The 26,445-nt window shown below is 41.2% G+C and overlaps 1 protein-coding gene across 4 annotated transcripts in view; it reads right to left on the minus strand.

Moving 5' to 3' along the window:
* The window catches only part of GALNT6 (polypeptide N-acetylgalactosaminyltransferase 6), a 103,891-nt gene that overhangs the window by 52,756 nt on the left and 24,690 nt on the right, over positions 1-26,445 (minus strand). For 3 of the 4 annotated variants that reach the window (XM_077483704.1, XM_077483701.1, XM_077483702.1), the window contains one exon: positions 2,899-3,474. In XM_077483704.1, coding sequence (XP_077339830.1) covers positions 2,899-3,383 — 485 coding nt within the window. In that variant the 5' untranslated portion in view covers positions 3,384-3,474. Of the gene's footprint in view, positions 1-2,898; positions 3,475-16,730; positions 16,991-26,445 lie in introns of those variants that run through there. The other variant, XM_077483703.1, reaches the window with a different exon arrangement.

Consider the following 26,445-nt stretch of genomic DNA (forward strand, 5'->3'; position numbering starts at 1 on the left):
ATGCCCCCATTGGACTTCATTCCCTTATAGTTTGCGCTGATGATGACTCAAATTTTTGCCTTCTCTGTTGACAAATAGAGGGATGACTTGCCAAAAGCAGGCCATAGATTATGCCATTTTCTTTCCTGCAAGCCAAACAAAACTGCTCGATTCTCCCATCAAAACAGTTGATGGGGGAATCCCTCCCGCTGCGCTATTGTGTTCTCCTGGCAGGGGGGGGTATGGGGAGCTGTCTGTGCCGGAAAACCACAGTGATTACTCATAGCGACTTTAAGAGCTGGCAATATTCTCATTCTAAAAATCAGACATGCTGTATGTACCCAAGTCGATCAATGAATCGACTTGGGTACAAGCAGCCTGCCCATAGATGGGTCAAATCTTGGCCAGTTCAGCAGGGACCAGCCAAGATTCGATCTATGGCCACCTAAAGAGAGGCAGAATAATAATAATAATAATAATAATAATCATCAGCACATGACAAAGGTAGCAAAAAAAAATTAAAAATGGGGAGCGGTTTATACAAAACTTTCATACTCTTGCTCTCGACATTAACAATTTTTATTCCCTATGCTGCTATCCTAACTATATAGATGGGGAGGTATACAGTATTTGCTTGTTTTAAAAAATTTTTTACATTTCTTCAGTTGCTTCCTGGTTTCTGGCCTAGGCTAAAATGATGTCATACGTCCCAGGCGATTTTCATGGGAGTTTGTTTTCTTTCATCTGGAGGAGGGGCCTTCTCAGCTAAGCACACCCTCCTCATGTCTGAGCTAAGGGCAGATGGATTCCAGGAGGTAAATGTTATATCAACCATCGGTTCCTACTTAAGATGTTCCAAATGTCAGGGGGTGTTCTACAAAATAATTTCTTAACAAAAAGCATAGAGGCGTAATCAGATGTTTGAATTGGCTTTGAATATTAAAAATGAATAGCGTTTTCAGTTTGTGGTGCTCAGAAACAGTTAAAGGAGAAGTACAGTCAAAGCTCATTTGGCTGTACTTCTCCTATGGAAGGCAAGAGTTAAGTTTGCTTTGCACTCCTGTGACCTGTTTTCAGCAGAGAGTGGGCTGAAGTTCACTCTCTGCTGACGTCACAGAAGTCAGTCCAGGCTCTGCATCATCCCGGCCACGGAGTCTGGATCCGCAAGCCGCTGAGAGCCTGAGCCAGCTGTTCTGCCCCCTCCACATCCCAGCGCTCCAGTGAGCAAGGAGGGGGCAGAGCAGAGAGCTGTGACTGACAGTCAGCAGCTTTCTGCTCACAGAGCTGTGAGAACCGAGTGATCGGCGGTATTCGATCACCCGGTTCTCAGTGTAGAGGCGCCAGGGGACAGATGCAGCATTGGACCGAGGAAAAGTATGATTCAGCACAAAAAAAAAAAAAAACAACAGACTTCCATACTTCTCTTTAAGTTTCCAGTTAAGTCTTTAAACCTAACCCTATGTTATCGAAATATAACCTGCCAAATAGCTTTTCTCACCTGCAGTTAGAACAGTCTTGTGACTTCTATCAGTGTGGTTAAAGCTTGTAGGAGTTTTCATTCTCCTCCGTCTGTCCTATGAGGCTAAAGGACCCCTGATCCTCTGTCTGGACAGTGCTGATTGGCCCTGTGCTGATCACATGTACTCTACCAAGAAAAAAGAAACCTCTCTAGCAATACACACCAAACTGAGCATGTGCAGCTTGCCCCCGATACCCTGTACTATCAGGAGATGGATTGGGAACTGTGAAAGAAGGGGAGGATCAGAGAAGACACGATTAAACAGCCCTTTTACACAATGCGCAAGATTAACTCCCCCCTAGGTTCCACAGCGAGTATAACAAGCATGCTTTACTGCATATACAGACTGATTGTACTGTTGTGGGTTTAGTAACACATTAAATAAATGTCAATGAAGCTACCTGCTGTAATTTATAAGTCTAAAAGACTATACAAACAAATCAAGGCATCATTTTTTTGGAGAACACATCTGTTATCACACATAGCCTCATGGAAAATCTCGGAGCCTGTGGATGCCCCATCATTCCATCTTCTATGGCGAGTGATGGCATGATGCCCACATCTGCTACATTGGTTATCAGGGAACACATTTGCAGCTGGATGAGATTTTTTTTAGCCAGTTCAGTTGCCATTTCTTCAGATAAAACCTCAAGAAACAGGTGGTCCAATGACATTAGATCCAAAGAATAGGTGAGGATACTCATGGAAAGTCTATGGGCAATTTAAGTCTAATGCCATGTACACATGATCGGAATTATGGTCGGAAAAAGGTCTAATGGTGTTCCCAACGGAATTCCGCTCAAGCCGTCTTGCCTAAACAGGGTCACACCAAATTCCGAACGTCAAGAATGTGGTGACGTACAACATGTATGACGGGACTAGAAAAAAGGTGCAATACCCAGTAGCCAATAGCTTCCATCTCATCGTTGAATCTGAGAATGCGTGAGTTTTTGCGCGTCGGAATTGCATACACACATTTCCGAAAGTTTTTCCGCTGGAAAAATTGAGGACATGCTCTCAAATTTGCTGGCGGAAATTCAGCCAGCTAAATTCCGATGGAGCATACACATGGTCGCATTTGAAAAGCTCTCATCGGTCTTTTTGCTGGCCGAAATTCCGATCGTGTGTATGTGGCATAAAAGTGTGGAGAAGTAGAGAGGTTGTTATTTCAAACAGATCTGTGGTGCATGAAAGTAAATAGCATTGTATAACCTAATCTCTCTGCCCAATACAGACCATCAAGGCTCACTACTAAAAATTCCAAAACTGTGGAATCCTCATTATCTTCAAGAAACTGCAACACTAGCAAAACATTTTGTAATAAGCTTCATTAAAATGATTATTGTACTAAAACCAGGTTCATTACTATGAATGAGTTCATAAAAAATAAAAAAACTTACTCTGGAGGTCTCGTGTCAGGTCCCAAAGCCCTGTGGAGGGAGATCTTCTCACTGGCATAGGCATTGAAGCAATGCTTGGTGAATCCGTCATCCTTCTGCTTTGTCTCCTCTGCTGTCCACGTGTCCTTTTTAAATGCTTTTCCATCAGCACCAGGGCTGTTTTGGTCTTGTGGTGGTCTTTCCATGAACGGTTTGAGTTCTCCTGGAGTGTAATATCCGGGCAAGCAAGACTTTGCTTTCCGTTCCGGCTCCTCTTGCTGCACCGGGGCATTGATCTGAAGCTTTGGCATGGAGTCCCTTATATTATTCACTGCCCCCATCATCATATCCAACATCTGATCTTTCCGCTCCACAATGTTCTTTAACCAGGGCTCATCTTTGCCACCATTGCCAACATCTTTGTGCATTATAAAGACGAATATTACAAAGACAACACCCACCATAGCCAATTTAAGAGGTCCAGTGCGTCTCCTTAAGAGCCTCATTTTGAATTAAATTAAAAATCCTTCTAGGGTCAGAACACTGATGAGGTAGCCACTTGATTACTCCATTTGTAGATATATATTCACCACAGACCTATCAAGAAAGAAAACAGAAAAATAAATAAGAACAATTTAACAAAATGTGACTTACAACAAGAAAGTTGCTTTGAAGCTAAAATTTAGACATACAGCTAAATACGTTGTTGAAATATAATTTTCTAAAGTTTTTTCCAGTTTTGTAGTTCAGGTACCCTAATGCCGCATACACACGACTGGACTTTGACGGACTAGGTCCAACGGTCTTCCCAACAGACTTTCGGCGGAGGTCCGACGGACTTTCTGTATGAACGGACTTGGCCACACACAACCGGACTAAGTCCATTCGAAAGTCCGTTAGTTTTGAACGTGATGACGTAAATGGGACTAAACAAGGAAGTTCAATAGCCAGTAGCCAACAGCTGCCCTTGCGTCGTATTTGGTCCGTCGGACTAGCACACAGACGAACGGTTTTCCCGATTTTTAGTCCGGACTTGAGTCAGTCGGACAGATTTGAAGCACGTTTTATTTCTAAGTCCGTCTGACTTTTGGGGGAAAAAAAGTCACCTGGAGCCCACACACGATCGAATTGTCTGACGGATTCTGGTCCGCCGGACCAAGTCTGCCAGAAAGTCCGATCGTGTGTACGCGGCATAAACGGATAGTCTACTCTACAGTTACATAATGAAGCCTGGTTAAAGATCCACCCCAGGCAACGTTGAGACCCAAGGACTAAAGAAAGACGATATTACAATAGAATCAAATATTTGTATGTAAAAAGGAACATTTGTTGATTTTTTAAATTTAAATTATGCTACATTGTACGTAGTATGTATTTACTTCAGTGACAAGACAGATCAGAACAGGAAGAGCAGCTTCAGGGACTGGACCACCCAACCAAAAAGGCAAGGAAGATGGCAGATTAAAGTAGGACTATGGCCTCCCTCTCATAGGGCACATTCACATACCAGATTAGTGGCTGCCTAAAATGTACTTTTCGACCGACTAGGTCCGACGGTCTTTCCGACAGACTTTCGGCGAAGTTCTGACGGACTTTCCCCACACACAATCATACCAAAGTCAGACGGATTAGAATGTGATGGCGTACGACTGGACTACAATAAGGAAGTTCATAGCCAGTAGCCAATAGCTGCCCTAGCGTCGGTTTTCATCCGTCGGACTAGCATACACATACACATATTTCGATAGGAACTGGGTCCGGCGGAAAAATTTGAAACATGTTCTATTTCTAAAGTCCATCAGATTTTTGGACAGCAAAGGTCCAATGGAGCTCACACACAATCGAATTGTCCGACGGATTCGCTCTGTCGGACCTTTGCTGTTGAAAAGTGCGGTCGTGTGTACATGGCATTAGTCTACCTGAGAAGTCCCAAAAATACCTGATCAACCTGCCAGGGAATTTTACTTTCACAGCTTCCTGTGATGGAGTGGCAACAATGCTGCAGTGCTCCCGATTTCCATGCAAGTGAAAGTGAGAGGAATAATAGGTTGCAGCAGGCATGGCTAAAAGCACTATCAGTGCAATCAGTACATGGCCACTTCTAGTCGTGCCTACTGCTTTCTGGATTGGTGGCCCTTTTGCTGAAACCCCTACAGTGTCTGGGAAGGGAGCGTGTGAGACAAAAGAAAGGATTTGGCTCCCTCAGGGAGGGTAAAGGAAGAATTTAGTTTACTTTATGAGGTTTTTGCATTACACAGTATCTGGATTACTTGCTTACAGCAGCCTTTAATTGTACTTTACAGCTGTAAGATATTTTGTTAATTAGGTCTGCCGGTAACCAGCTTAAAAAAAAAAAAAAAAAAAATCAGAACTATACATGGCAGAGGATTTCTCCCTCCGCTGAAACCAGTCTTATATTCCAGGCTGAGCATTGATCAAACTTGAAGAAAGCGAGCAAACAAATAGAATGGAGGGATCACTTTTTGCCAGCATGTGAAGTGATCAGTTTCAGTACAGTACTATTGAAAGAGTCAATCTTAGAGTGTATATGACCTCCCTAGAGATCTGCAGTCACAAAGCAGTAAGAGGCATTCAGAATGAGATTGTAGCAGATGGAAATCGCCAAACAAAGGCAGATTCAAAAGCAGCAGTATACTCAATACTTCTATTTCGCAGACTAAAAACGCCCACCAAAACACCTTTAACCATTTCTCAGTGAGAGATTCAAGGCACATCTATACTACAGTCAATCACGGTGATCAGAATATAAAAATAAAAAAGGAGGTATTGCATATGCACAGATATATATTCATTTTAGGTCACTGCTTTGGGAAGAGGAAATATGCGACGTGTGCATGCGTGGTTACCACCTCACACAAAAGGCCCATACCCATGAGATTTGGATAGTACCAGTACCATGCATTAAAATCTGCTCCAAAATAGCTGAACAAGAAGGCGTTTTGGGTGGTCTACAGACCACTTTAGCATCCACATTCAGATCATGTATGCTGCTAATTGGGTGCTAGTTAATGAACTCAACTGCTGATTAATGAGCAAGAGTAAAAATTCAAATATGTCCAATGACAATGAGGCTCTAGTAGAACAATCTGGGTCATTTATCATCTCTAAAGAGGAAATCATTAATTGTGCCTAAAACAATCCATTTAACCTGCAATAAACAGCAGCTGAAAAAGCTAGCAATCAAAAGCAGGACTGGTCTTGAAGACGATATACCCGATCCAGTCGGTACACACAAATGACCTCATTTCTATGCCCACAGAAAAGGACTGTTTTTTCTTTGCACAATTAAATCCTAGCCAGGATCTTAATAAAATGCATATTATATATATAAAAAAAATATATATATATATATATATATATATATATATATATATATATATATATATATATATATATATATATATATATATATATATATATATATATATATATATATATATATAGGATCTTACCTGCTTCCTGTATCCAAGAATTTCAGTGATTATAGACAGAATAGATATGTTCTCTACTTACAGTAATATTAAACTCTCAATTTTAAGCACTTTCAGCAGTTCATTTACATTGCAAAGCCGGCCATAGACGATCAGCAGGGACTGGCTGAGATTCGAGCCATCTATGGGCAGGCTTATTGTACCCAAGTTGATCCATCGATCTACTTGGGTACAACCAGCATGTTGGATTTTTAAATGCGATTATTGCCAGTGGCTATAGCCACTATCAATAATCACTGTGTGTGGGAGAATACAATAGCTCCACGGGAGGGTATCCCCCATCAACAATTACTGCATCATCTATAACCTGCCAAGTATGCAGCTTCTTTATCTTTTAGGCTTCCAGGTTTCCCGTTTCAGGAGGACTCCTTTCTCCTGCAGCATCCTATGGAGCCACCCTTATATGCAAGGACTAGAGTTGTATCTCCCTACACTGTGTGCATCAATAGAAACATGCTGCCCCTAGTCTAAAATGGAAAGCTACTCCCTCCTCCAAGCCAGCAGGCTGAATGGAGACTGCACTGTCTGTTGTTAACGCTTTCCTGGGAAGATCGGAAGTTCAGGGAAGCATAACAAAGCGGGAGCAAGCAGAAATGGTAAGAATTATATCAAATAATTTACTGGGAATAGTTTATTTTATTGTGCCTAATGTGGTCAACAACAAAGAATGCAGATGGTTTAATGTCATTGCAAAGGCTTTATATAATTTTTATTAATAACAAACATAGTATACTTACCTGCTCTGTGATGATATTGCACAGACTGCCCCCCCCCCCCCGAACATCTTCTTCTGGGGTCCCATGACAGCGCTCTTGGCTCTTCTTCTGCCCTGTTGTTTTCTAAGGTGGCACACCTGCGAGCTCACTCCTCAGCCAAGCTGTGTGCAACTATAGACACCCACAGCACATCTTGCCCCACCCCCTCCTCACAGCATTTGATTGACAACAGAAGCCAATAGATCCCGCTGCTGTCTCAGAGCCTGTGAGAGAGGAGAGAAAGAACGAGAGCTGCTGCAGAGGGGCAGATTGATACCAGACTCAGGTACGTATTTAGGGGGACTGAGGGGGAACAACTAGAGGAACCTCTTTAAAACTACCCTAAAAGGAGCTTTTCATATTGAAATGGAAAACTATTTGGGGCAAAAAGGTGCCTTGTGTTTGTGGAATGCCACCACCCAGTACTAATACTATAGCCTTATGGTGGACCATATTTCTTGTACAACTGCACTGTTCCTTGATGAAATCAACCATAATAAAAAGATATTAGAGGCTCACTAGATATGTCTAAATATTTCAAATTTTTATGCAAAGGCACCTATTCAGACTTCAAATTTATTATGCAAATTAAATCCTGGTTAAAAACCGATACGGCAAAGAATGCAGGGCTACCATAAAAAGGCTTGGCTTTGGCTTTGGCAGGCATGACTGCAATGATCAGGCCGACTGAAGGCACTGCTATTCATTCTACTGTTCCCAGGGAACTAACTGCCTGCAAGTTACCAGTCCCAAGACAATCTTATCTGCAGCAATGTTGTCCTTGAAAGATAAAAAGGTTAACTTGCTTACAGAAAGTGGTTTGTTCGGCTGATCCCCATCCAGTGCAGCATCTTGTACTTATAAAAGGAGTGACCTACAGGTTTAGTGGAACAAAGACGAGATTCTCTAGCTCCTGCGGATGGGGCCAAGTGTCTCCCTTTTTATATAGAGAATGCCAGGTAGGCTAGAATTCATTGCTGGTGTCCGATTCCACTTCAGAGCTTTGTGAAAGCACCAGGACTATTTGCAGAAGTTGAGAGAACAGAGAAATTATAGCCTAGGACATGCCAAAACGTATATCGATTTCCAATTATATTCCAGTATTGGTTAAGAATTCCAAGCTAAATTATGAACAATGTTCAACATCAGTATTTCCACAAATTTCCTCTGTTCAACAAGACAACACACAAGCAAGTTCTTATTATACCTGGGTAAAGGTGCCTTGTTGCTTGCTTCGATTCCAACTCGGCTATTTGTTTTTTCATATATTTGTAGAACTCGGTCATCACCATAGACGTAAATGTATTTAAAAAAGGTGTACATAAATCCACCTTACACACAAATAGCTCCCAACTGCCTCCTATTTGAACTGTCCCTCTATGGGAACAAAATAATGCTGTCCCACAAACACACAGAGACGAATAAACTAACTTACTCAATTGTTCCTAAAGTGATTTTTTTTTTAAATAAAAATAACAGATTTACAAACGTTATATTTAGCTGCACAGTTTTGCACAGAGCAACACCAAACCCCCTCTTCTGTGGTCCCCTGCTGGCTATCTTGGCGCCTCCTCTTCTCTAAGTGCATCCATAGCAAGCTGTTTGCTAAGGAGGTGCTTAGACTTGATGCATCTGGAGACACATAGCATGGCTTGGCCACCCTCCCTCTTCACAAGATTTGACTGACAGCAGCGGGAGCCAATGTTATTTAGCTAAAAATTGAAGCCAAAATAGGAAGAGGGTGTAACCAAAAACACAGTTATATTGCTGCTGATAGGTTAAGTTCTTATGTCAGAATAATGTCTCGTGGCACTGAATGATATAGGATGGAGACACTTCAATCCTAGCACACTTCTTTAAAGCAGACCTGCAAAACTGACTTTTTTCAGATGCAAAATCTTATGACAGTGATAGCCGACTTCCGATGACTTGGCAAAGACGACAATTGATTAGTAAGAATGAGAAGTTCAAGCACTCAACTCAAAAATAGTCATTATATAAGAAATCCTAAATCCTTAATTTTATTGAAATTGAATATATCATGGCATAAAGTGCATCACTGAAGTTGGTCATTGCTGAAATATGAATTGAAAGTGTCCTAAAAAGCATTCACCCTAGGGCCCTGCATTGGTGTCACAAACTGTATCCCACCAAATCTACTGCACCTCAATATGCAATAATGGCTTTTGCAGCACCATGCCCGAAGAAGCCGCTTGGCAACTTGTGGTTCTGCTCCCAGACTCCAATAGCACCTTCAGCCCCTCTGGCACATCTAGTTGAAAATCACCACAACACTAAGTTACCAGCAAAGATACCCTTGACATGGCAGTAAGTGAACACCAGCAAATGAGCATGAGACCATTTAGTGGTAAAGGAACTCAATATATGGGCTTTAATTGCAGGAAATGAAGGCTTGAGCATCAATAAACATTCAGGAGGTAGGTTTAGACATAGTCTTCTAAATAATAGATTCACTATGCCACAGGAAGTTAGATTAGAGTTCTGTACCAATAGACTGGAGTCTATAAACCAGCAAGATCAGTAGTAGACAGGGAGCATGAACATTATCTGTGTGGAGAATAGGGATATTGCAACTACTCAGAGTGTATCCAAAAGAATGACTAAGTCTTGTTTGTTACCCTAGGGGTGGTACTTTTGTACTAAGCAGCTACAAAGGACTCTATGAGGCAACTGTAAATGTTCAATCTTTAGTCCTGAATCTTTAGCCGGCTAACATTGGGGCCCAGTTATACCATTGGTGCACACAAACAATCACAGTAGAGCCCACAGCCTGTAATGGGCTATATGGCAGCTCTGCAGTCAATTTCTAAGGGTTCAGTCTCTCCAACGGCAATGCAAAGAGTATGGAATCACCACAAAAAAAAAAAAAATCTAAATCACAGACATGCCTCAAAACTATTATTTAACATTCCAAGCTTCTGGCTTTAAGAAACAAATAAAAAATAAAGAAAACTATAGTCAGTTGCAACTGTTTTTGCAGATCAGCTCTGAGAAAAATATGGAATCACCATGTACTTTGCAGTTCTAAAAAAAAAAAAACATCTGCACCAGATTGCATCCTGAAAAATGAAACATCCTTTCAATTGATGGAATACAATCTCAATATAAACTTGTGCATATATTGAAAATTTAATGACTGTTCTCCCCTGTACCTTTACCTGACACACAACCCTGTATCATCAATGATTGTGGAAATGTGCAGGTTTTCTTCAGGCAGTTGTTGTCATACATTTCATACCAAACAAAAGTTCCAGCATCATCACCCTGCCCAATGCAGATTCATAATTCATCACTGAATATCACTTTCATCCAGTCATCCACAGTCCATGATCTTTTCTTTAGCCCACTATAACTTTGTTTGTTTTTTTCTGTTTAGGTGTTAATGATGGTTTTTGTTAGTACAAATCAAATGGGAAGGTTCTTAAAGGGAAGCATACTGGTGGACCAAGGAAGACATCAAAAGCGTCAAGATAGAAAACAAAGCAATATGCCTTGAAAACAGAAAATGTACAACAAAACAAATGGTCAGAAACTGGAGTCAATGTCTGTGACCGAACTGTAAGACATCGGCTAAAGGAAATGGGATTTACTTACAGATAAGCAAAAAACGAAAACCATCAACACCTAAACAGTAAAAAAACAAGGTTACAGTGAGCTAAAGAAAAGATCATGGACTGTAGATGACCGGATAAAGTGATATTCAGTGATGAATTACGAATCTGCATTGGGCAGGGTGATGATGCTGGAACTTTTGTTTGGTGCCGTTCCAATGAAATGTATGAAGACGACTGCCTGAAGAAAACATGCAAATTTCCACAATCATTGACGATACGGGGTTGCATGTCGGGTAAAGGTACGGGGGGAGATGACACTTATAACATTCTCAATAAATACACAAATTTATATTAAGATTTTGGACACTTTTCTTATTCCGTTAATTGAAAGGATGTTTGGTAATGATGACATTTTTTCAGGATGTAATCTGATGCAGATGTTTGTTTTAGAACTGCAAAGTACATGGTGATTCCATAATATTTTCATCAGAATTGAGGGATTCCATATTTTTTTCCTCTGCTTGATCTGTAAGAGCAGTTGCAACCGAATACAGTTTTTTTTTTCTTAATTTTTTCTTTAAAACCCCATACACACTATCAGATTTTCTGCAGATTTTTTCCTTCAGATTTACCAAAACCATATAATATGGAGGTCAAACCTTAGGAGTTTCAGTTTGTATGCAATCAGGCAGGACTTTGCACTACATGGTTTTGGTAAATCTGAAGACAAAAATCAGCAGAAAATCTGATAGTGTGTATGGTGCTTAAGCGTTTCTTAAAGCCAGAAGGTTGGAATGTTGAATGAAAAATTGTTTTGAGGCATGTCTAATTTTTTTGATAGATGATACGCCACGAGAATCGTGATCTATCATATTAAAAATAAAAAATAAAAATTATGCAAAAAAAAAAAAACTGCATTTGAAAGACTGCTGGGCAAATACAGTGTGACATAAAATATTGCAGCAATTGCCATTTTATTCCCTAGGGTCTCTGATTATTAAGATATATATATATTTTAATATAAATATAAAATGTTTGGTGGTTCCAAGTAATTTTCTAGCAAAAAATATTGATTTTAACTTAAGAAGTGTCAGAAAAAGATTTAGACTTTACGTGGTTAAACTTCCTGCATTTACATGTGGTTGAAAGCTTGGCAGACTGCCCAGATTATTTGTTTACACAAGAGGTTCTATCACTTTGATATAAGACATAAGCGTTAGTTACAATGTTTCAAGTTCTACACTTGGCAGACTGCCTTGGATGCTTTCTTTTGACAGCTGAGTGAGCAGATAATCTCTCCACTTGTTTATATGAAAGAATTGCCTACTCTCAGTGGAAGAGATCATCGGGGGGGGGAGACTTGGGGGGGTCAGCTGTAGTCCATTTGGTAGTAAAGGCCAATAATGACTCTCCCTGCCCGAACTTCAAGTACCATCATCCACTGCGGTCAGTTTTACAGTCTATTAGGAGCTGCCAGCACTCCCGCTTCCCCTGCTGATGGGGGTCAGCAGCTCATTAAAGTCCAGCTTGTCTGATTGCTTCCAATGCAGCTACCATTAATGTCATGGCCTAACCTGGCCTAACCCGGGCAGCCTAGTACTCAGCTAGACTTTTCTATGTACAAAGCTAAAGGAAGCATTTGGTTCTCGAAGTTCTCCACAACAGTTCCACAAAACAGATCCTACGACTAGAAAATCAAGGACTGTGGCTGCACAGAGAAGAAAATGTAAAACTGTGTTACTAACTTTGACATGTTTTCCTATACAAATAATTCAAATTTCTAGTAAAAAGTAAACTTTGCAAATGAACAAATTATGTGTGCATAAAGTCAATAGACACCTGCGAAGATCTCACAAGCTAAAAAAATAACCCTATATATTAAATGCAGACTTTACAAATAACATTTATTTTCATAGCAAAAAACTCTTAAAATAAATAAATGAATAAATAAAAGAAAGTCAACCCCCCCCACCTACATGGAGGGACACGAACATAACTAGTCACTCACCATTTAGCCCTTGTACACACGGTCGGAGATTCTGACGGAATGTTTCCTTTCGGACCGTTTTGTCGGATATTCCGACTGTGTGTGGTCTGCATCGGACTGTTTCCGTCGGAATATCTGACGGACCAAGTTTTCCAACTTGCCGGTAAAATTATCCGGAAAAATGCTCCTAATCGGACATACTCCGATCATGTGTAGCCTACTCCGACGGACAAAGTGCCATGCATGCTCAGATCAAATTCCTAGACCAAAGCTATTGGCTACTAGCCTGAACATAGTCCCGTCGTAACGAAATAACGTCAACACGTTATGTACAATCGGATTTTCTGACAACTTAGTCCGACCGTGTGTATGCAACATCACTTCCGGACCTCTTCCAGAATTAATCAGTCGGAATTACTCCGACGGATTTGGTTGTCGGAATCTCCGACCGTGTGTACAAGGGCTTAAATATATTTGTTGGCATTATCTTTTAACCACTTCAATACAGGGCACTTAAACACCTTCCTGCCCAGACCAATTTTGAGCTTTCAGCGCTGTCGCACTTTGAATGACAATTGCGCGGTCATGCTACACTGTACCCAAATGAAATTTTGATAATTTTTTTCCCACAAATAGAGCTTTCTTTTGGTGGTATTTGATCACCTCTACGGTTTTTATTTTTTGCGCTACAAATAAAAAAATACCGAAAATTTTGAAAAAAAAAAAATGTTTTTTTTTTTGTTTCAGTTTCAAAACTTTGTAAATAAGTACGTTTTCTCCTTCACTGATGAGCACTGATAGGGCTACACTGATGGGCACTGATAAGGCGGCACTGATGGGCACCAATGAAGAGGCACGGATGGGCGACACGGATGGACACTGATAGGTGGCACAAATTGGCACAGATGGTCGGCACAGATGGTCGGCACAGATGGGCATGGATAGGCGGCACAGGTGGGCACTGATGGGCGGCACAGGTGGGCACTCATAGGCGGCATTGGTGTTATACTATAGTAATGGATGCCAATCAGTGCCAAACAATAATGCATGCCAATCAGTGATGCCCATTGTGGGCACTGATTGGCATCCATTATGGGCACTGATTGGCACCCATTGTGCTGACTGGCATCCCTGGTGGTCTAGGGAGGATTACCTTTTCCCTGGTGGTCTGGTGGTGTCCCCGGTGGTCCAGTGTGGGCATCCTCGGGGGGGCTGTGCTGATAATCGATCAGCACAGACCCCCCCCCCGTCAGAGGAGCAGCCGATCGGCTCTCCTCTACTCGCGTCTGACAGACGCGAGTGAGGGAAAGCCGATCACCGGCTCTTCCCATTTACACTGTGATCAGCCGTGATTGGACACGGCTGATCACATGGTAAAGAGTCTCCGTCGGAGACTCTTTACCGAGATCGTAGTTGCTGGGTGTCAGACTGACACCTCGGAACAACGATCGCCGCGATGCGCGCCCCCGGGGGCGCGCAGCGGCTCATAATCCTGATCACGTCATATGACGTCCGGTCAGGATTATGAAACCACTTTGCCGCCGTCTATTTGTTATAGGGCGGGCGGCAAGTGGTTAAATTCAAGTTCATTTTCTAATTGCAAGATTATGTGCAGAAATTCCTGGGATTATCAGATCTAGCATCTACCTACGGTGCTAAAAAAATACTATGGTCATTGCACCAAACGTCTAACATGTATAAAACAACAGCACTAAAGCCCCTTTCACACTGGGGCGGGGTCAGCGGTAAAGCGGTGCTATTTTTAGTGTATTTGCCCACTAGTAGGGCGTTTTTAACCCCCGTCCAAAAAAGGGTTAATACCACATGCAAAGCACTGCTGCAGTGGCGCTTTGCCAGTGGTATAGCCGCGCTGCCCCATTGATTTCAATGGCCAGGAACGATGGAGGAGTGGTATACACACCGCTCCAAAGATGCTGCTAACAGGATGTTTTTACCGTCCTGCCAGCAGCTTTCACACTGGAGACACAGGAGTGGCTCTTTCAAGGCGCTTTTTTAGTGATGTAGCGCCTGCAAAGCGCCTCAGTGTGAAAGGGGTCTAATAAGCAGAATACGTGTACGATCAGTGGGAAACTTTATGAGCATTATACAGTTGCCAGCTAAACAGAGCTCATAAATAGCCCACATTGAATGATGAAAGAATAAATAAAATTACATAAAAGTATATTGCCACAAATCTATAAATCGAGAAAAACAAAGCATTGCACGAAAATTAACTGCAATATCAATTAGATTCAACGCAAATGTCCATTCCTACGGCAGTCATGGAGCCATTGTTATCACACACTAACCTTCCAAATAGTATAGCCAAACTGACGGTGCTGAAACTGGTGGGCTCTATAGAGATGAATGCAAATAGTTCCGAAGTTAGGGAAATGCCTCGTCATATGTGCTTTTCAACTTCTACTTTTTAGGCCAGACACCTAATAAGGACACTTAACATGAAGGAGATGCAATTTACTTTAACCTGTGCTAAAATCCATTAATGCCTAAGGTTCGTATTTACATACCTCACCCCAAGAGCCCGCCCACGGCTTGCATCAGGACCAATGAGGTCAATGGGAATAAAATAAAGAACGTAATGAAAATGGAAAGGTTTTTTTTTTTTTTTTTTTTTAATAATAATAATAATAATAATAATTATTAGCTAGTTGATAATGGAAGGAACCAGGGAAACCAAACTATAAGCTGAATAAAGTGATTGTAAAGTCTTTTTTTTGTTTTTAAATAACAATGCACAGGGCAGTCCGAATCCTACTCTGCTCTGGTCCCCATTCGGCTTTCCTGGCCCCTCCCTCCCGTTGAGTGCCCCCCACAGCAAGCAGCTTGCTATGGGGGCACCCGAGCCAAGCTGCAGCTTTGTGTGTCCATTCAAACACAAAAGCTGTGGTTCAGCCCCACCCCCTCTTTTTCTCCTGATTGACTAACTTTGATTGACAGCAGTGGGAGCTAATGGTGTCGCTGCTGTGTCTCAGATAATCAGGAGGGAGAGTCCCATGCGGCCAAGGGACCCGTGGACATCACTGGATGTAGATGGTGGCTCAGATAAGTATTAGGGGGGCAGCTACACACAGAAGGCTTTTGATCTTAATGCACAGAAAGCATAAAAAAACAAAAAACACACACTTTCGCCTTTACAACCCCTTTAAGCCCTGGTTCACACTGGTGCGGCTTTAAAATTGTACTACTTCGATTTCAAAGATGCAGATCAGTGTGATTTGCACCTCCAATTTGATTGCGACTTTCTTTAACAGAACTCTATGCAAGTCTCAGTGAAACTCCGCAAAAAGTAACCTTTCCAGGAACCTTTTGTGGTCGATATGACATGAGTTCCATTGCCGACAAATGGGGTGCGACTTGTCATGCAATTTGGAACTGTCAAATCGGTGTCACTAAACCCACAAGAGTAAAATCAGTCTGTATATACAGTAAAGCATGCTTGTTATACTCAGTGTGGAACCTAAGGGGTTAATCCTTCACATTGTGTAAAAAGGCTGTTTGATCCTGTCATCTCTAATTTTTCCCTTCTTCCACTGTCCCTATATCCATCTCCTGATAAGACAGAGCTTTTGGAGTCACTCTGCGCGTGCTCAGTTTGATGTGTGTTGCTTGGGAGGGTGCATGTGATCGGCGAAGGGTCAAGCACCACTGTCCAGACAGAGGGTCAGGGGCCCTGCAGCCTCATAGGACAGCCAGAGGAGAATGAAAACTCCTACTAGCTTTAAATCAGACACTGAAAGAAGTGACAAGACTGCTATATACTGATCAGAAAGGGTATTTATCAGCTTATATTTACTAAAATAATTGCATTTCCATGTTCTGTGTACTGTGGGAGACCAGATATAGTGAATACAAGGTCCTGGGTTTAGTAACACTTTAAGCTTATCTCCAGGAAAATAAAAATGCTCTCTAGCAGTGAAGCTGCTCTCACACTGTAAAAGGTTAAATGCTAAAAAAAAAAAAAAAAAAAAAAAAAAAAAAAAAAAAAAAAGCAGCACTTACTTACCGGATTCTCACCTCCCGCAGGCTCCCTTTGTGCTGTTGTACCAGTCCCCAGTGTCTCTTCCCTTATGCTTCGAAAGGTCGCAGGTCCATTATCCGGAGGACTGGGCAAGTAAAATCTCTCTTTGTGGCCCCAATCACCTAAAACAGGCTTTTAACCCTTACAGTGGAGGAGCAAGGGAGCAGGTTTACCGTCTCTGAAGAGGGGCTTTAGACTTCAGTTGTAATATATACCCAGCGACTTGCTGGTGGATAGAAGGACACCAACTGATTAGCACTTGAATACATAGCTCAAAGGTCTACTTATAAAAATGCCAACAGGTTGTAAGCACTCCACCACACCCGTTCTATAAAAAGGGCGACGTACGAAGGACAGACGGGAACTTCCTTTGAAGTGGATATTGTATTTTATGGCATCTACTCGCAGTCAAGCAAAATTGAGGTGTACAATTAAAAGGAACATTGAGAAGTATTAGTTAGACAACAACTATTTATAATAAATGGATTAGAACATTATTGTATTTTACTGCAGCTATATTATGATTAGCAATGACAAACATAATAGTAGACAAATACACTATTTAAAAGCCAAGTAGTGCCAAGCTAAGAAGCGAAGGTTATGGCTCTGACACCATTAATAAAGATGGGTTAGGAGGTTATAGGTTTTTCTTTTCATCCTTTAGGCTACTTTCACACTGGGGCGTTAGTAGTAAAGTGCCACTATTTTTAGCGGTGCTTTATCGTAATTTTTGTGGCCCTTATCGGGCACTAACGGGGAGCTTTTAACCCCCACTAACGTCCAAAAAAGGGTTAAATGCACCCGCAGAGCACCGCTGCTGTGGCGCTCTGCCAGCACTGCCCATTGATTTCAATGGGCAGGGGCGCTGTAGGAGTGGTGTATACATCGCGCCTCAAAGATGCAGCTAGCAGGACTTTTTTGGCGTCCTGCCAGCGCACAGCTCCAGTGTGAAAGCACTGGGGCTTTTACACTGGAGTAGAGGAGAGGCTCTTAACAGGCGCTATTTATATATGTATATCTATACACACATATACATACATATACTCTGCTATGTCTACCCTCTCCTAAAAATGGTAGTTGCCTGGCTGTCACAACGAGGGTCCATTCACACCACTCAGATCTCTTGCGGAACTTTAACAAGTGCTGCATTAAATCAACATAATCATTTGAACTGGAGCTTAAAGTGTTAACTAAACCCACAACAGTAAAATTTGTGTGTATATTCAGTATAGCATGCTTGTTATCTTCACTGTGGAACCTAAGGGGCGAATCCTCTGCAATGTGTAAAAGGGCTTTTTCAGCCTGTCCTCTCTGTTCCTCCCCTTCTTCCATAGTCCTCAGTCCATCTCCTAATATAACAGAGGCTAGGGTACAAGCTGCACATGCTCAGTTTGGTGTGTATTGCTAAAGAGGTTTTTTTTTCTGTTCTTGGGTGGGTGCATGACATCAGCACAGGGTCAATTAACACTGTCCAGACAGAGGGTCTGGGGGCCTGCAGCCTGTTGGACAGTCAAAGCAGAAAACTCCTCCTACAAGCATTAACCAGATACTGATAAAAGTCACAAGATTGCTCCAACTGCTGATGAGAAAAGGTATTTAGCAGTTTATATTTACTAAAACTATTGCATTTTCATGTTCTGTGTACTGTGGGGGACAAGATATAGTAATTGTGGGGGTCCTGGGTTTAGTAACACTTTAACAAATCCATAACAGAGCAAAAACCATACATTTACTATTTTCACAATTGCAGCGCATAGCTACGCATTGCAGTACATTGGGATGCAATTCAGAATTAATGAAACCTTATTAAGACAACTCATGTTACTATAGCACAATTGTGTGAATGAGCCCCAATACTTTCTACATCAGTAAATAGTTGTTTTACAATTGTAGAGATAATAAAATCTGACGGTTCTGCGACTGTTATTTGATGACTGTTGCAAGATGCGTCTCAGGAGCTACTTAGCTACATACAGCCAGGCAACTAACATTTTCAGAGAGACCCAAGTGATGGCAGCCTCTGGGATACCCTCAAGATGAGAGTATTTCCAGCATATTGAATTCTGGATATCAGAGATTTGTCCAGCTTTGCAAAAAAATAAAAAAATGCAAAACTTCCCATCTACCCTTCTGCTTCCTGCTTGGCCACTGGCTGTCAGGCCTCTTCCTGGTTTTCAAGCAGCGGGAGTCACAGACACATCCCCATGTGATGCATAATCAGTGGCCTGGGCTCACAGTACAATGCACGATCCCTGCTCTATACAACAATGACAACTGCCCATTCTACAGAAGAGAAAGGACCCTGCTCATCACGTGACTGGCTGAAACAAATATGGATGCAAGATAAATATGCTTGAATTTTTTTAGCGAATAGGGCAACGGGGCTACAAACAGCTAGAGCGGGGATTCAAAGCCTTTCATGTTCTATTTTAATTTAGATTAAATGATTTGTATTTAGTAAATATTCTCTACAGCAGATTTTCACAGCCCTTTTCAACCAGGGTGCCTTGAGGTTTTTTTCAGGGGTGCCTTGGCAAAATGCCTAAAAATTGTCCCAAAATTGTATACAAGCTGGTGGGGGGGGGTGAAACCTGCCTTTTCGTTACACAAAGCCACAGCTTTTCATTGTGCGCCATTAAAACCTAGCTGCCAACCTCCTAACGACCAGTGACATTTGATAAGGAGGATGTCAGATGCTGCCATATCATCACTATTTGGATAAAAACTGAGGGAGAAAAGAAACATTGGCATACCAGTCAGTACCAGTTTCCAAAAGTTGTATTTGCTTTGGAAGGATAGATCACCTCTTAAGCCCCGTACACGCGATCGAAAATTCCACCAGCAAAAGTCCAATGTGAGCTTTTGGTTGGAAATTCCGACTGTGTATGCTCCATCTGACTTTTGCTGGTGGAATTCCCACCAGCAAAAGATTGAGAGCAGGTTCTCAATTTTTCAGTTGGAAAAAGCTACGATCGGAAATTTCCAACGTGCAAAATTCCTACGCACGCTCGGAAACAATTCGACGCATGCTCAGAAGCATTGAACTTCATTTTCTAGGCTCGTCGTAGTGTTGTACGTCACAGCGTTCTAGACGGTCGAAAGTTCAGAGAACTTGTGTGACCGTGTGTTCGCAAGCCAAGCTTGAGCGGAATTCCGTCAGAAAAAAACATCCAAGTTTTTTCCGACGGAAAATCCGCTCGTGTGTACGGGGCATAACGTTGTGTGTCCTACATGTATGGATGTTGCTGCATTATCTAAAACTATTAGAATGGGTTGCCTTGAGATTGTCCATAATTTTAAAGGGTGCCTTGACTAAAAAAAAAAAAAAAAAAAAAAAAAAAAAAGGTTAAAAATACTGGCAAAGTCATCTTCTGAAGATACGAGCTTCTGGCTTTAGTGATTTCATTCATTCTCACTGAACAAGCATGCAACAAAAAGAAAGTCATTATGACATGTTCTGGGCTCAGGACTCAAAAAGTCAATCAATCGGCAAGTAAAAAAATAAAAAAAATAAAAACATAAGAGATTAATGGCGCCAATAAGGCAGCCCGAATCCATAAAAGTCCAACTTGAACAAATAGTCCTGTAACGCTATCCACAGGCTCACTTAGGGCAGCCACCCCAGAGTAGAAAGCTGCCACTGTAATGAAACAAATAGCGAGAAAGGGAGCACCCACTAAGTGTAGCATTAAAATCATCCACTTTATTCAAATACAACTGGTAACTCTTGCCAATACAATTGTATTTAATAAAGTGGATGGTTTGAATGCTAAATGTAGTGGGTGCCCCCTTTCTTTCTAATCGATCACATTTTCATGCAAATGGAAGCTTACATATTTCACTTTCTGGTCTAGCCATTCAACTGTCACTATGTGAAAACTCTTGGACCCATAAAGGTCTGTGAGAATCAGATGATAAACAAAAAGAGGACCCTAAAGAAGGTTGTTCCCCTCTAATATTTTTAAAGATCAGGCCAAAAGTTAGTGGCCTGGGCTTTAAAACATTATCTTTTTTTCAGTCTATAGTAAAATTTAACCATGCAATACATCAGCTACACCAGATATTATTTTACATTGGCTTGCTGCCTTGGATTGCTCTTTAACAGACAGCCGAACGCTGCAAATGAGAATCCACTTTGTGTACCTTGGATTTACTTCTTCATGGTAAGTGAAGCATGCAAGTAATGTGTCAGTGTAACATTGCCAGATATTACTTCTTACGAAAGATCACAGTATTCTCCCTGGCAATGCCTTCTTCTGTTCCCTCCTGGTGGATGGCACCATTTTCATTGGCATCATCCAAGGTCAACATCTACTTCTATGATTGAGAAGCTGGCCTAATAATGACTCAATAATGTCAGTTCTAGGTCCGGTTCTTGGCTCAGCTCACACAGAACCATGCCGATGCTGCCTCATTATGTGACTTTCTACAAGGTTACCCAGTTATTATTGGGGGGAGGAGACTAGGAACATTTCCTGATTGTAGCAAACTAGAAACATTTTTCTCCCCCATCGCTATTGTAAGCCTAGCCAAAATCACTTGGCTGGAGCTTTGGATGGCTTTATAATGATATAATAAAAAGGTGCACTTTATTTTTTATTTACAGGTGCTTTTTATTGTGGCATTATATGAATTTATGCAGACTTGTAAAGTTACTGATAGCTAAATCTTAATCTGAATTTTTTGTAATCCACTGCAACAGGACTGGAGCACACAGGGTCATCGCGAGTGCTGAAGCTGAGCAATTCTCTCTAGGTTTCCTGTATTACCTATCACAATTAAACTTGAAGGCCAGACTTCAATTTGATTTGTGGCTGTAAAACTTAGCTCTGGCCTTTTCATACCCATTGGTAAAGTAATACTAAAGGCCAATCTTTTTTTTTTTTTTTTATATATAAAAAAATAAATAAAAGGGAAGGAGGAAGGAGGTTATACTTGCCTGCTCTATGCAACAATACTGCACAGAAAGGTTGCTTTCCTCCTCTTCTGGCAGTTCAGCTTCATCCTCCTCCAGATGCCTACTACAGCAAGCCGTGTGCTAAATACAGATCCATGCGTGTACGCTCCCAAACCAAGCTATGCGCATCCATAGACAAACACACACACACACACACACACACACACACACACACACCACCAGTAAGCCACTCCCCCGCTCCCTCCTCAAAGGTGTCAGACTGACAGCAGCAGGAGCCTATGGCTCTGTTGCCCTCAGGTTCTTCTATGAGAAGACAGAAAGGAAGGAAGCGGTGATGACGAAGCAGGAGACAGCACTGGAGCAGTGACATGGAGCCAACTAATTGCCAGGGGGATTAGACAAACTCTCCAAAAAACACTCCTGCGCTAGATCCCAAGGCTTTCCATTTCACAGTGCTTCCATGCACAAAGCCTCTTTAGGGTGAAGCTCTCCTCAGACTTAGAGATTGCAGGGGGGGGGGGGGGGGCAATCGAGATCACAATTTTTTTTGTAACGCTTAATCACGCAGCTCTAACATATGGGCAGCTGCACTAGGTGTAAGAGATAGAAAGAAATTAAATAAAATTGGCTGAAACAAAGGCCAGTTCCTGTTGTTCTTCCCTTGTACTCTTGTATGTGTCCCCTGTAGTTTTCTTCAGGGCTTTACTGGTTGGATTTGTGGGTCCCATCTACAACTCTTCTCTCTGCACAAGCTATATGCAGCACTGTGATGAAGGCACCGCTACCTATAAAAAGGTAAAATCGCCAAATGCTTATTTTTTCCTAGAGGATAAAGAACAGACGGTAATATTTATTTTATGTTCCCCCAGAAGTTTCCAATCTCTACTTTGTCCTTCGGTTCCAGTATGAATTCTCAATGTTCTCACATATAATGCAGATCCTGCATTGTAAGTGAAAAAATTAACCAGTTCCCGACCGGCGCACGCCGACATACGTCGGCAGAATGGCACGGGCAGGCATATTGGCATACAGGTATGTCCATTTTTTAAATGCTGCCCTGCCATCGCATTCGCTCGCCTGCCGGCACGCTCGCCTGCCGGTCGGGACCCCGGTGAGTCCGGTCGCGGGTCCCGCGGACTCTATCACTGTGGGGATACCTGCGATCGTCTCACGGGGCAGCTGAACGGGGAGATGCCGTTGTAAACAGAATCTCCCCGTTCTGCCTAGCAACAAGTGATGCTGATCTCTGCTCCATGTGATTGGAGCAGAGATCAGTGTTCACTAACACAAAGCCAGGCCCCCCACAGTTGGCAACACGCCCCTAGGAACACTTAACCCCTACACAGCCACCCCCTTGTTAACCCCTTCACTGCCAGTGTCATTTACACAGGAATCAATGCATTTGTATAGCATTGATTGCTGTATAAACAATAGTCCCAAAAATGTGTCAAAAAAAATAAAAAAAAAATAAAAATAAACGCTGATCGCCATTACTAGTAAAACAAAATTAATAAAGATGCCATAAAACTATCCCCTATTTTGTAAACGCTATAACTTTTGCGCAAACCAATCAATAAATCGCTTGTGATTTTTTTTTTACCAAAAATATGAAGAAGAATACGTATCGGCCTAAACTGAGGAAAAAAAATGTTTTTTTATATATTTTTGGGGGATATTTATTATAACAAAAAGTAAAAAATTATGCGTTTTTTTCAAAATTGTCGCTCTTTTTGTTTATAGCGCAAAAAATAAAAACCGCAGGGGTGATCAAATACCACCAAAAGAAAGCTCTATTTGTGGGGAAAAAAAAAAAAAAAAAAAAAGGACGTCAATTTTGTTTGGGAGCCACGTCGCATGACCGCACAATTGTCAGTTAAAGCGACGCAGTGCCGAATCACAAAAAGTGGTCTGATCTTAAGCCAGGAAAAATGGTCCGGTCTGAAAGTGGTTAAAGAGCCCATTATTGGGCGATTAGCAAAGGGGAGTGGCTTTATTACTGCCTGCAGTAGCAAGTATAATAAAGTAAGTACTTCTGCCCATTTCTTTCCTCCTAGACAAAATTAACTGTTGCTGTTGGGGGTTCACTGCATTGTAACTTCAAATAAATGTTTTGGTGCCCAGAGTTCAGCATTAATCTTCAAAGTTTAATTAGACTGCAAAAGAAACGATCTAGTAAAAAAAAAAAAAAAAAAAAAAAAAAAAAAAATAAATATATATATATATATATATATATATATATATATATATATATATATATATATATATATATATATATATATATATATATATATATATATATATATATATAATATATAATATATATTATAAATTTATAATATCACAAATAGTTCTGGTTTATCCAAAACGCATAATATATAACATGTTTTTCACTCCTTTGCATTAAGCGGAACTGTAAAAATAGGGCCCATACAGAAAGTGTATACATTTGTGTGAGAGAGGGAACTACAGGGAAATGTACCCATCACCTTGTGGTTATATCTTATCAAATGTGACTTTCTGGCATCACAAACCACACACTGCACTTACATAAACTGATACATATGCACATGAATAAGTAGCTAGACAAAGTACAGATGGATAACTTGGCCTATCCAATGCTAAGGGAAAAGACATGCAGTATGCCAATTGATTCCTACATGTTTTCACTTTGTGTAATTCTTTATGAACTTATCATTAGAAATGTTTTCTCATAAGTTGGATGCAGATGGAAATGAACTGTATGGCATGTTGTGGCCATAAAAACAATGTTCTTGGGAGAAAACCACTATAAATAGCAGCCTAGAGAGGTGCACTCATGAATTGCAGAAATTACCATCAATTGTATTTTCAATAGATCAGTGGCCTAGAGTGGTGCATTTGTGAAGTTCAGGTCTTCAGAAATGATCGCCAAGTGTACTTCCAACAGTGGCCTAGAAAGGTGCATTCATGAAACCCAACCTTTCATAAATGTGCATCAGGTATACTTTTCAAGTCAACAGTGGCCTAGAGAGATGCATTTGTGAAACCTTACCCGACTATAGAAGTAAAAGTAATTGTCCTGTGGGACAATGAACACCTTTGATTGTTAGAGACACTCATGATCACCATACAGGCAGGTATCATAACAATTGGGAACGCACGCACAGTGCTGAATAGATACCACATCCCCACAATTACACGGGCTGAGGGTTCTAATAGTGACGCCGCTAACATGACAGTTTTTTTTTTATATGTAGTAAGCTGTTTTTAACAAATAAACCCGAGGATTTTACTCTACGAGGAGCTCTCTCTTTCCTTTATTACGGGCTACAAATGATTTACCCCTGAAGTTCTGGAGCCATAATTGGAGGATATCCACCATAGAGGAGATACCGGATTCAAACAGAGGTCACAGCATTGGGTTTGGTCCCCAACAAATGACCTACAGGCATGTCTGACTATTTTTTGCTGTAAACCCATCTGGTAAGTTTGGAATTTTACACCATCCTCAGGAGGAGGATCATGAACTCCATTGGGACACGGAGAACTATAGCACTTTCTTGCACAAAGAAAAGGACTATTTTGCACTTACATCACTTTATGCACTTCAATGAATTGTATAAGTGTCACTTTAATCTACAATTATTGTCACTTTTTATCAATTCATTTATCATGTCATTTTTTTTTAATAATGGTTATTTGGTTCACGCGTATCGTGTATTCATGTTGGTAATTGATCAATTATGTTGATACATAGTCCTATGTTGTATTCCATTATCCTAGGTCAGTGATGGCGAACCTTGGCACTCCAGATGTTTTGGAACTACATTTCCCATGATACTTATGCACTCTGCAGTGTAGTGGAGCATCATGGGAATTGTAGTTCCAAAACATCTGGGGTGCCAAGGTTTGCCATCACTGTCCTAGGTTAATAGTACATATAAGTATACCAACTGGGTACATTTATAAGAGGAATTAGTGTTAAGGAGAAGCGGGCACTGTCTATACTTTCAATTATAGGTATCATAACAAAGCCCATTAACTGAAAAAAAAAAAAAAAAAAAAAGGAAGAAGGAAGAAGAGAAGAATAGTAATACAATTTCTATTATCAGGGGGCTGCAATGCCTCCTGTTGTCTTCCACATCATTAGAAAACACGTGGCAGTCCGGGAGACTCACAGTACACAGCAGGGTTTAGACTATCTGACCCACCCAGAAGTATCGGTTAGCTGCGGCTCCTGAAACCTAAATAAACCTTTAACGCAACGCCCTCCGGAAAGGTAAGCATTTCTATTCTTCCCATACTGGGCGGCTTCATGTCAGACTTATTTATTCTAGTGAAAAGATGACTTTGAGCAGAGAATTGTCTTTTGTGACAAAATTCATTATACCCTACCTCATGATTTTCAAAAAGTGAATGGGGTCGATTTACTAAAAGTGAAAAAAAAAAAAAAAAAAAGGAAGTATAGTATAATCCAAAAGAAAAGCCACACGTCGATTAGGTTTTCACAGGCACAAGATCAGCCTTAATACAGCTAGATTACCTATTCACTCACAGACTGCGATTGGACAATAAAAAAGGGGATCAGCTTGCCCCTCTGCTTACACTGCTTTCTCCCCCTGTCAACATGTTCCTTAGCAGCACATGAGTATTATGCCGGCCATACACGGATCGAATTTCGAAAGAATTTTCTTTCAAAAATCGTATCTAAGAATTTTCGTACGAATTTCGCACCATTAGTGGGCTGCTGCAACAGCCGATTTTCGTGCGGAAATAACATTTGAGGAATCGGACATGTTGGAA

Source organism: Lithobates pipiens, unplaced genomic scaffold (genome assembly GCF_037356315.1).
Source record: "Lithobates pipiens isolate NorthernLeopardFrog02 unplaced genomic scaffold, aLitPip1_a1.2 Scaffold_16, whole genome shotgun sequence".
Lineage (NCBI taxonomy): Eukaryota > Metazoa > Chordata > Amphibia > Anura > Ranidae > Lithobates > Lithobates pipiens.